The sequence below is a fragment of the Vulpes vulpes genome, chromosome 2, assembly GCF_048418805.1.
Source record: "Vulpes vulpes isolate BD-2025 chromosome 2, VulVul3, whole genome shotgun sequence".
Lineage (NCBI taxonomy): Eukaryota > Metazoa > Chordata > Mammalia > Carnivora > Canidae > Vulpes > Vulpes vulpes.
The window spans coordinates 51,574,115-51,586,545 of record NC_132781.1 but is presented as its reverse complement, the minus strand read 5'-3'; the positions used below and the strand labels follow the sequence as shown (position 1 = coordinate 51,586,545).

Here is a 12,431-nt window from a genome sequence, read left to right as displayed (position 1 = left end):
AATGCAGGTTTATATTTGACCTTTCATAGCCATTAGCCTGAATGAAAGAAAGACCTGAGAGCAGAGAAAGAAGACCTGAGAGCAGAGAGAGGCAGAGGCATCCGTGCAGGTAACTTTGGGGCTAGACAATAATCATCTGACTTCCCAACAGCTAGCACCCACTTTTCTGATCTTATCAGGTCAAAGTGAATGAGCACGGGAGAACATCCAGGAACTGCTGACAGTAAGGAAAGGAGAACATAAATTGGTAGATCTAGAACAGAAGGTGGGGGAAAGAGCCACGGGTAAGAGGCCACCAAGGTGCAGTGACTACATGTTTTCCCGTGGATGACAACATAAGCCTCTGAAAACACTTTCCAGAGGTCTACAAATTCCTGTGCCAGAGGAAAACAGTCGCAGCCCCGTGATAGGCTCCCAGCCTGGGAGGACAGGGTAAGGGAAGACAAGAGGAGGGGCTACACCTATGGGTCTTCATTCAACCCCCAATGTTTCCGGGGTATAGCTGCCCAGTCAAACACCAGCCAAGGCTCTGAAAGCTCCTGCAAGAAGGACCAGTCAGCCCCTTGCCCTAGGGCATTGAGAAACCAGGTGGAAAGGAAGCTCTTGGTGAGGGAGACTGATGAACTGACCACCAAAATTCCTCTTACAAGTGAGATAAAATATGCAATCTTCCTGAAACCAACAGAATCCACTATTTCAGTTGTGAAATTGTTTTAAGATCTTAAATGACAGGAAAACCCAAACCAGCATTAGTTGGGCCCAGGTTCATTAGTAGAGGGGTCCTGCCTCCCCACCACTGAAGGGTATATAAAAAGTACATCTTCTGAGGAAGCCCCAGCCCACAGATGTTCCCATGAGCAACCCCGAGACTGCTGAGTGCTGCGAAGTCTGCCTCGGGTGCAGGGAAGGAGGGAAAGAGAGGGGGAGCTCTCTCCCCAGGTGGGAAAGGGACAGCTCTGTAGGCGGGAACTGTGGCGGGGTGGTGGGGACAGTCACAGGCAGTTCTCCATGTGGGTGGCCTGCACTTGGTCCCCAGACCAAGTCCTATGCCACCTGTCTGGGAATATTAGTACAGGTGCAGAATGCAAGGACTCTGCCAGCGCTCTACTATACAGAAAGAAAGTCTCATCATTTTATTTGCTGCTTTACATAAAACACTGGCTGGGCAAAGTGAAGCACCAGCAGGCAAGATCCTCGGGCACAGCGGTACAGGGGAGCTATGCGCCAGTTCACAGCGTTGGTTCCAAACAGCACTCAGGGCCCCCTGTGCAGCAAGGTTCGTGTCCTACCCTCCCGAGCATACACACAAAGGACTCTTCCTATACCTCCAAAAACACTTTCTGTATCACTGTGCTATGTCTGAGCACAAGAAATTTGTGAAAGTAGACCAGTGTGAAGAACCCCATGCTTTTAGCAGCCTATTATTAGCACTTGTTACTTCAGGTGCCAGAGGACGTACTGAAAACAGGACAAAACATGTTCATTTCTGTGGCCCAGCTGAGTTCCTTCTGCCTTCATTACATTCACTCCCGGCCGTGTCAAGACCCTATTCTCTGTTGCTGCTTCACTGTCCTTCCTGGGTGAGGTCAGGATCTGCTGGAGGCCCTGACTGCGCTTCCCGGCCATTGAGGTGCTGGCTGCATAGCCCCGGCTGTGAGGGTGTACGGGCATCTCTGCTGCCCCTAAAGGATTTTTTCCCTGACTTTATTTTCCTGGGGGAGCAGGGAGCTGTGTGAGGAGTCAAAGCACTATTTTTTTTTTCAAAGACAAATCATCTTTAAAGGTACAAAACGTTGAGCATAAAAATAAAACTTGTGAATGATAAAGGTCTTTAAGCAGCTGGCTGCAAGGGCCGTATACACGTATCTTACAGAAGGTGAAGTGAAACACAGACCTCTATCATACAGAAAAACCAAGTGCAACCGATCCTTCTGTGACTTAGTCTGGCAACACAATGAAAATTGTCATGTGCTGACGGTATGAAGGGTTTTAGTGTTTGCCACTGGCTATTCTGGGACTCATTTAGGGATCACAAGGGTTAATGGCTCTTCGTCAGCTTACAAGGCCCATCCACTGTAGAAGGCGACAGAAAGTTAATTAGGTGAGATCAGCCGAAACCCCGTTCAGGTTTCTGACTCACTTGATTTTGTGAGAAGCCAACGAGTTGACATATTCTGCCTCCGAAGGAGCCAAAATGAGCAGGCTGCTCCCATGGCAGCCAATCCGGGCGGTTCTCCCGATCCGGTGGATGTATTCAGCAGGTGAAGACGGCGCGTTGTACTAAAAAGGGTAACAAAAATGAAGCATTCACAGATCAAGGGATTGCCATTAATTGGAAGTGCAATACCCCTCACCTGCCTCCAGGTATCCCAAGAATTAAACCCTGGTGCTATGGTTACCCTCACACAATCCCAAGGAGAAGTCATTCAACTCTGAAACCCCTGACTTCACTGGAAATAACGAGGCTCTGACACGCAGACGTGAACAGTGGCCAAGTTTCCGATGAGCGAGTCGCCTTCCTGTCCCAGTATCTCCTCTGTAATTTTACTTCTCCACAGGTCTCTTCATTTTCCTATCTGCATCTTTTCAACCATGATGACTGTGCAAGGTGAAGTCAGAGGCGGGTGGGGGCACCTTTCTGCAGGATGGCCATGTGACCTTGGCCTGCTTCTGTGGCAGACACAGCAGTGGGGTGGAGGCCAGAGGACCAGACGGGGTCAGCAGGGAGGGGCCGGCTGCTCTGATCAGAGTTCACTCTGCTGCAGGGCCGCTGGGAGCTGGTCCCCACCACCTTACTGCACTTCCACTCAGTCCCAATGGCACAGAAGTATAGGGCAATTGAGAGGCAGGATCCCCTCCTGCAGGGACTTGCTTCTGCTCCCAATGACAACATTCCTGACTCAAGGGAAAAGGCAGACTCTAACTCAGCAGAATGCATTATCGTTATGGCAATAACTTCGTCATCATGAAAAGGAATTAACCATCTATCCATTCTTCCTTTTTTCGCTTTGTTGCTACATGACTCAAAGATCAGAGGCCCAAAAAGGATAGAATATATTGGGGGGTAGGTGTGTGCCAGGCACATGAATCTCATCAATCTCACAATACAGGAAAGCTCTGAACAGTCTGCCCCGCACCCCCAACATTAAAATTATCCTATCATTTTTTTTTAAAGATTTTATTTATTTATTCATGTGAGACAAGGAGAAAAAGAGAGAGGCAGAGGCTCCTCGCAGGGAGCCTGATGTGGGACTTGATTCCGGATCCTGGATCAGGCCCTGAGCCGAAGGCAGATACTAATCTGCTGAGCCACCCAAGCATCCCTATCCTGCCTTTTTATCTTTACTTTGCTCCGTGGCCATGAGGAAGACACAATGCCTCTAGTCGAAGAGTGGTCTTCTGCAGGGAGCAGATCAGATTTCCTAGCCAGTGACAGGCATGCAATTCCACTAAAATGTGAATAAACCATGACTCACGTAAATGGGGCACGTGTCCCCTGACCCCCACACAGAAGGGCTTAAAAATACCATTCTGCAGACTAACGAAAAGAAAAAACAAAACTGAAACCACTAGACTCTAGTGCTAACACCTGTACCCTCTGGCAAAGCGTCTAAGGCTAGAGGTATGTGTAAGATGCTGTCAGGGACTTAATTGCCCCCTGCAGGTCAATGTACATGGACACAGCTCTTAGGACAGCTGAGCCATCTCCTTCTGGACACAATGAGACCTCCCAAGGGCCCTAGTAATTCCTGTTATTTTCAGATTGCTGAAACTTTGTGTGTGACATGCATTAGTCTGGGAGCAGGGGAGCCTGCCTCTCCCTCCCATGACTGCTCAGCCTTGGCTGTTTCCCTGCAGCGGGTAGGTAGGCTGGGTTAGGGAAAGATACCAGGAGAATTGTGCAGATAAGGCTGGCTGCTGCCTGGTTACCAGGGCAACACCCAAGAGGCTAATAATAATTATTCCACTTAAAGCTAATGTATCTACTCACAATCTTGTATTTCTGCCTTGAGCTCACACCTTAAAAACTTAAAAATTACCTGAACAATCCATGTGACTTGAGGGAGGTCTAAGCCCCGAGCTGCAACATCCTTCAAAACAGAAAAGAGTATGGCTTATGACTGAGTTTCTGAACTTTTGGGCAATGGATCTATCTGATAATCTAATGCAAACTGTGCACCCCCAATGTGCACAGTGGGTACACATGTGTACGTGTACACACACACACACACACACCAGCATTCAACTTCAGGGACTCACTCAAGTCCATCTGTTCTTGAAAATTCCAACTGAGGGGTAAGTTTCACAGAACACGTCAGTGAGGTGGTCACCACTCTACCAGAAGAACATAAACTGTTAACCTCAAAACTGTCATTATCAGTTGTGTCATGTAAGAACTATGAAAATGTCTAGCATGTCTTATTACTTTCACGTGGTATCTGAACCACTCTATGATGAATGCATTCATCCCTTCCCTATCAGCAGTGCCTAACAATGACATGGCTTTGAGGCATGCATCTAGAAGATCACCCCCAAATATTCCCTTTCAGAGGTGAGTTGCGAAGTCTTTACTGAGGACTTATCAGCCTCAGATAGCAGTAAAGATCAAATAATGTTCCAAAGACTTAATCAGACATGAAAATTATAAAAGCAAAGGAGATATAGTTTTCCTTTTTAGTTGGTTACCACCCAAAGAGCAGAGTTTCTCTCTCTGCTCTCTAGTGTCTGTGTGGTCATTCTGGCAGAGATTGGAGAATAAGTACCTCTCAGTTTTGGGGGATAAATTTACATGGGGCATTCATGTTTAAGCATGACAGTTATAAGAATATTCCCCTTCGACATTTACTGAGCACTTACTATACACCAGATGCTGTGCAACACTTCACCTGCATTATCTCAAGTGATCTTCCAAATAACTCCTCAAACAACCTGTACTCCCATTTGATGGTCAGGAAACCAAGTTTCAGACAGATTAAGTAACTTGTCCAGAGACACATAGCTAAAATGTAGAGGCAGCCCGCAAATCCAGGTCTGTTTTACTTTTCCACAGCCATATTATACTATTCCACCATCAAAATAGATGCTGCATCCTTCACAAGCTGCTGGTAGGAATGCAAAATAGTAGGAACCCTATAGTAGGAAATTTGGTAGTATCCAACAAAATTACATATGCATTTGCCCTTTGACCCAGATGCAATCTCACTCCTAGACATCCATCCCAAAAATATACTGGCAAAAATACAACATGCTGCATTTTGGCAAAATGTGTAACTGCACGTGTGGAAAAAGCCCCAATATCTAGCAGGAGACAGGCTGACCAGAATACAGCCATACTTACCCCTGCAGCATAGTGTTGCACAGCTGAGACAGGATGGAGATGCCAGCGTGTGGGCATGGACAATCTCTATGATCTGTTCTGGGTGTGCAGAGTAGGCTTTTGCATGAGAAATGAGGGAAAGGACATATATCTACTCACCTTTCAAAAAGAAAGAATGGAGGAAAAAAGCCAAAAGCTTACAAAAAGTTAGCTGTAGGGGATGGGGCTGGGGTGGTGGACAAGGGTGGAAGCTGGGCTTCCTTTAAGAGGTTTTTATAATTTTGACTGTGAAACATTAGTGTTTTGACAAAAAGAGAAAGACAATGAGCTGTCGTGACGCAGGAAGTGTGGAGTATCGCCTGTGGTGTATTCTTGCCAAAAACAAAAGCAAATCTAGCCAGGTGTGTAGCTCCAACTCCTGGCTTATAGGATGTGCAGGAGAGGGAGGAGCACGTGGGCCCAACCAAGAAAGTCAAATCCCAAATGTCAAGTATTCTAAAGCACGAAGTCTGGTTTCTTCCAGAAAAAAATCCAAGGAAAAAAAAGGAGGGTACCTAAGATGAGACATCACACGGGTAGATGGATACATGGAGAGAGGAACTGAGAGATCACTGGGGAACCTACCCCTACAGAACTATCCCCTGTGGTTCTCTGATGGTACAGGGGTTGTGGTAACTTTTATGTTTCTCTTTACAGTTTCCTCCATTGTTTGCTTTTTTGTTCAATGAATGCATATTGTTTCCCCAATTTTTTCCCCCAATTTTTATCTAGAAAAATTTAACCCAACAGAAAAGTTGGGAGAATAGTATGATGAACAGTCATATATCCTTTGTCTAGATTAATCAACCGCTAATCTTCACACATCTGCTTTCTCTTGCAAAGTAAGTTGCAAATACCACGACATTTTATCCCTAAATACTTTAGCACTTAGTCCCTAAGTCAAGGACAAGGACAAGAACATTCTTCCACACGATCACAGTATCATCTCGTACCTAAGAAATTTACTATTAAATAACATTATTTTCTAATAATCACCTCATACTCAATTTTTCCACCTGCACCTAAGATTTTTTTTCTTGCCCAACTCAGGAACTGACTCATAGATCATGCATTGTTTTTATTATATCCCTCTAGAATTCCTTAATCTAGAACAATACCCTTGTCCTTAATATTTATTTAACTTTTGACAGCTCAATTTTGAAGGAATCCAGGAGTCTTGGAAGTACATCCCCGAATCTGTATTTGTCTACCTTGTGTCCTCATGGTGAGATTCTCGGGGGGCTCTCTGGCAGAAAGACATCAGGATGGGTGTACTTCCCAGTACCTGATGCCAGGAGACACGCCAGGGCAGCCTGTCCCGCACTGGTGGCACTATGTGCGATCCCCCAAGGAAGTGGCATCTACTCGCCCTCTCCACTGGAAGGTACCTTTCTCTTTTGTAACTAATCATTAAACTGGGGAGTAAAACTTTGAGACTGTTTCCCAAAACCTTTTGCCCAAGGGCTTTAGCGTCTACTGACGTTGCTTGTGTGCATGCTTGTGTGCATCGGCTGTTGTCCTGATGGCAGCAAACCGATGGCTTCCTAGGTCTGTCCTTCCTGTCTTCCATTTACTAGGAAGTAAAGCACTTTCCCATAAAGCACACACAGCTCGCCTTCCTCTCTCCTTACTTTTCATGCAGAAAGCTTTCCTGGAGAAGAAGAACCCTGTGCAAAGTCTCTGCAGGAAGCACGTTGAGACCCCTGTGCCCTGTACAGCCCACGGTCAGGGGAGGAGCTGAGGAAGATGCTGGCCCACCATCATCTAACTCACCAGGAGGGACCACTGAGGGCAGCTGGGATTTGTCTGCCTTCGCTCCGACGACACCTGAGCTGGCGGGTTTCCTCTGAATGGTGGCTAGGCTGCATTTATTAAGTGTTCAGTGAGAATTTAATGTACTAAGTGTGTCAACCACCCATGAAATGTTTTCAGACAGCTTCCACTGCCCTGAAAACTGAAGGCTGATGTTCCAGAGCTGATGCCTTTGAGAACACAATTTAGAGAGTTCTCTATCGTAAAGGGGATCAGGCACTGCTTTCTACACTAACCACAGTTGATGTCTTTAGAAAAACTGACGGGTTCTTAAATCTGCTAAGCTCTTGTTAAGAAATGATTTATTTTATTTAAGTGCTCTGCAGTGGGAGATGCATGTAGACAACGGGCTGTCTGAGCTTTACAGGCAGGCTTTGTAAAAAATTTAATGCTCATCAGTTTAGTAAATTCAACCAAGAAACACAGATGAAACTCTAAAATAGCATATGACGTTCGTGGAATTCACAGAGCACAAACATGCTGGAACAGTAAGGAAGAATGCTAGCAGCCTTCATGGGACTGTTTGCAGTTTGATTTCCTGCCTGGTGATCAGGCTCGGGGTGGGGGTAGACTGGCCGAGACACCATCTTCCCATCTCCCACTATGTCTTGTCTCGGGCTGTGGGACCCTCATTGCCAGCTACCACCGCTCAGGCTTCACCCAGCCATTTCTGCAAGTCCTCCTTCCTATTCTCAGCCTAGGCTACTACAGAGAATGGTACAAGGGATAACCTTTGTGGTCTAGGAACAGAGAGAACAGGACTCTACCATCACTGTACAGCCATCCCATCTGGGTCAATGTAGCTCTCTAACCATCAGGTTAACCACCTATACAATGGCTATAAGATCCACCCTATTTATCTCCTATCTCGAGGTTGCTATGAAGACTGTATGAGACTGTGCACGTGGAAGTGCGCTAAGAATTACAAATCCAAGGATTTCATTCCACGACGAAGTAGGAAGCGGCATGGTGGCAATTAGGCGGTGGTTTGCTGATTCTCTTCACACCCACCCACCCGCCTGACCTGGGCAGAGGGCCACAGAGAAGTGGGGTCTACTCTGTCCCCTGGAATGTCGTCAGCTGGAAGCACTGGACCAACAGGAAACTGACCTGCCCTAGACTCAGCAAGGTTTCACTTCTCTGCCCATCTTAGAACTTAAATCTGGCTCAACTGTATTCCTTTAAGCTAATTAGGGCAAAAGAATTGCTAAAGTCAGTTCTGAAAGACACTCAACGGTGAGGCCTTGAAGGCTCAGGGCTTGACAATTGGCTGCCTCCATGAGACCAAGGAGTACAGATGGAAGGCAGCTTGCTCAGGTGCCAGCCTGTCAGTTGGATTAAAATGACTCATTTATTTACCCAAGAACCTCACAAAGTGCTTTTACTAACAGGGAGAGGGGGCCTGCCGGCTCTCTGAGCAAGGGACGCAGCAAATTCGCCTCTGCCGCCTTCCCGGCCTGCCAAAAGTCATTATTGCCGTGTGTGGAAAGCCATCAGCGGGGTACAGGCCCCCGTTGTCCGGGTGACAGATTGGGCTGCGTAATCAGAGGAGGAAGGAGAGAGTGCAGAAGCTGTCAGAGGCAAGAGATCTTGGCTGGAGCCGCCAAAAAACTGGCAACATGAGTTAGCGTAACTGAGTAAACAGCCAACCATCTCCAAATGATCTTGCCATTAACACGAGTGAAATAAAGTGGAAAAGATAAACTTTACCTCAAAAGCACACCCCAGAGAAAACCAAGAAAGTCTACATTTATTGTCAGTGGTGAACTCACATTCCCATGACTCTTGCAGCCTCACCTCCTGGCCTCCTTTGTCTCCCAGCCTCCTGGCACAGTGGAAATTCCCCAAGAGGAAGGGAAATTAAGAACTGCACAGACGTAACAGTGTGCTTCAAGACAAAAACAACAAAACCCACAAAAAACAAAGAAGGTGGAGGGAAGCAGCATGGGTGATTTGGCTGTCTTCTAAAGAAAGCATGTGCTGGACAGACAACCAAGATATGGTCCCACGGAGAAGCAGCTGGCAGAGCAAGCAGCACTAGGAGAAAGGTTATGGTGCTCTTTCTACCCAGGCTGATCAGGGAGCGCCATGTGGATAACCGAGAGCCCAGTGTCAGCCTTAAAACCTCTTCCAGAATATGCTCTTCCAGTTCCTTGTGGGGCTTCCCTTTATCAACTCATCAACACAATAATGCTGTTGAAACCCACCTTCCTCTCCCTTGGCTTAGGGTAAATTCTTTACCAGAAGCAGGAGGAAGTATTTTGTAAGTAATCTAGTATCTCCTAACTGGTTCCTTTGATTTCTTAATTCCATTTGGGAAAGTGGGCTTTGAACTTTCCAATGGCTCCTTCCTACTAATCCCTACTCCCTTAACTTGGTTTCTTCTCAGATCTACTTCTCCGGAGAACACAAAATTATATTCTGAATGTGTAAGGACCGCTCTTTCACCAACGGGTCTCTCCTGCTCAGACTATTCTCTCACTCCTGCCTGAGCTTCACACCAACCAGCATGGTCTCGCACATTCACTGGGAACCCACAGTACACAAAGCCACGGACCAGGGTCCTGAGAGGCTGCATAAAATAAGAAACATTCTTGCTTGAATATGTGTATAATTAGAATGAAAGAAACATACACACACACACCCTCAACTGTTCTGAACAACAGAAAAGTCGGCAGAGAGGAAAATGGATTGCGGGGGGGGGGGCGGATTTTCAAGCAGTAACTAGCAGCACTGTGAGTTTCTGAGCAGTTATACCACAGTTCCCCACTTCTCATGGAAACATTCAGTCTTCTGAGCTTGCTAACAGATCTTGTAATGATAAATCAAAACAGCAAAAGGCATGGTACGAAGGGGAGGGACAATCCCCTTGCTACAATTAACAACATGATTCCTCTTTATCAAAAGAAGCCAGTTCTCCATCTGCCTTGTCCTGACATGGCCCCCGTTCCTCATTAACACTAAGGAGGCTCCTGGAGAGCATGCAGAGGGCCTGGCAAGCAACAGGCTGCTTAAAAGGCCACAGAGTGACAGCATCTCCCCGATCTAGCCATGATCTATGGCAGTGGGTCTCCTGTGCCTACAGCTCTTGGGCACCAGAAGCTTCAGGCTGAAGCAAACGAATATGATAAAAGTAGAAGGAATTCTGACAGCGTGAATGAAGACCTCCTCATCACCAGGGGACCATGTGCTTGGACCCAGGCTTAGAGACGGCCGGCAGTGAGCCCCTCCCCCAGCTCTTCTGAGGTAATCTTCACTGCACAATGAAAGGGAGGTGAGGCTGGCAGAAGGGCAGCACACTGGAAGGTTCCTCAACAAGCAAACGAACATACACCAAGAAACTTTAATGAAATCAGATTGTGGGCAAGTGAGAGTTGGCTTCCTGTGCAGCACCCAGGACTGGTGGGGGACCAAGGGGTTGGGGTGCTATGCTCTGCCAAGTCAGTGGTGCTCTTTGGCTGACCTCACTTCATGCAGGTATTAGCCAGATGAAACAAGTAAAGTCATCACAGGCTTCTGACCCCACTGAGAATTATCCATCAGAAAGAATGACCTTTACTTCCATGTAAACCTACTAAAAAACCCAAAACCAACACCAACCAAAACACTGAACTTCAAATCCCTGGAGTCCTCTTTGAGACCCAGAATTGAACCATGTCTGTAAAACACACCAGGAGACTTGACAATTTTCCACCAGGGATAAACCCAACATCTTAAAGGTCAAAGATAAAACATTTTGTTCTGTCATAAACTCCACACAAAGGTTCCTACCGCCTCCTGTTTCACCTTGGACAGCCTGTAACATTCACCCCTCAGGCACATCGAGTGTATGAAAAAGGGGGACTTATTCCCACTGTGCAAGCATAACATCAGCCTCCCTTTCTTTAGAAAAAGGTAGGCAGACATTGGTGGTTCTCAACACTGCCGTTTCTTGGGCCCCAACTATTCATCCATTCGGTCCACAGGTATTGAGTGTGTACACGCACCTGCTCTGTGCCAGACACTGGCATGAGACTGTAGACAAGACACAGTCTATCTCTAGGGGCTTGCGATCTCGGGGAAGAATACCTAGACCAGGTGTGATGAGTGCTGTAAAAGAAGTGCAGGGTACACTAGGAGTGCCTAATGGGGAAAAACTGGGGCTTGTGGAGTTCACTTTCCTGAAAAACTGAAATTGAAGGGAAGGCCTAAGGAAGGGCTAGCTTCCCAGGCAGAGGGAATGCATGCATGAAGGCCCCGAGGCCATAAAACAGGAAGAATGGTACATTCAGGGAGCAGAAAGAGGAGCCTGCCTGGCTGAGGGCAGGGAGCAAGTAGTGGTGGTGGTGGTGGTGTGGAGACCATGGAGACAGGAAGGGGTCAAGTATATTATCTGGACTCATCTTCACTTCAGATCTGGCCTTTCAAGATTATTGAGGATGAACACAAGCTTCTGATTTGTGAGTGGGCTTTACAAAGGGTAAGGCTACTGGGTCAGACACAGTCTTCCTCAAGAGGCAAGCATGTCAGTAGTGAGACGGTTCCCAGATCTGGACAACTAAGTCACAGAGCCACCATTTGCCACACTCGTGTGAGAACTGCCACCCTATGATGAGCGGGTAACTGGGTAGCCACCTTGTACAGAAGAAACAAAGCTGTACTCACCCTGTGTTTAGAAAGAGGACAACATGTGTTACCTTGAAAACTGAATGCAGAAGATGGGTTTCTTAAAAACTAACTGCACGAAAAAGTGAGGCCTAGACAGATATGCCAATAGCCAACAGTCTTTGTTCTGCCTAGCACTCGCCCACTGGATGACCCTGTTAACAGTGCAATTTCATGACTGTATCAACAGTGATTTCTCAAATAACCAGCTGGGGGTTCAGTTACACCCTCCAAAACAGCAAGGAGGGAAGGTACTTTAATCTTGGGAGCCATGGTGAAGTGAATCCCCAGAGAAGGAGGCACTGAAGGTGTGAGTTTTCAATCTCAAAACAGCACACAAGAGGTGGATGAGAAAGGCCAGCTCTGTGCTGGAGGTGGTGGCTGTCCACACCCACAAAGACTGAAGTCGAGTGACAAGGCCCTGAAAACTACAAGGGCAAATAAGACTTTTAAACAACAGCAAAGAAAATCTGTCCAAGCTCATGTATTTTCCTTTTAAAAAAAAGGCAAGCAGAGGCAAGGAGAGTGGTTCTGTTTCAAAAAGGCTTTCTCAGCTCTAATTACTCCCGATAGCTGTAATTTACACGTTTTTGGTGGATAGAAATCGCCAAGATTCACA

At 46.7% G+C, this 12,431-nt stretch overlaps 1 protein-coding gene across 3 annotated transcripts in view; it reads right to left on the bottom strand.

Annotated features, from left to right (window-relative positions):
• Positions 1-12,431, bottom strand: part of DDX31 (DEAD-box helicase 31) — a 69,674-nt gene that overhangs the window by 32,321 nt on the left and 24,922 nt on the right. For all 3 annotated transcript variants that reach the window (XR_011999797.1, XM_072748283.1, XM_072748284.1), the window contains exons 15-16: positions 4,041-4,091; positions 2,141-2,280 (exon numbers count right to left, since the gene is read on the bottom strand). Coding sequence is in view for 2 of the 3 variants with exons in the window: in XM_072748283.1 (XP_072604384.1) it covers positions 2,141-2,280; positions 4,041-4,091 (191 nt within the window). In the remaining variant the exon portion in view is untranslated. The remainder of the gene's footprint in view (positions 1-2,140; positions 2,281-4,040; positions 4,092-12,431) is intronic.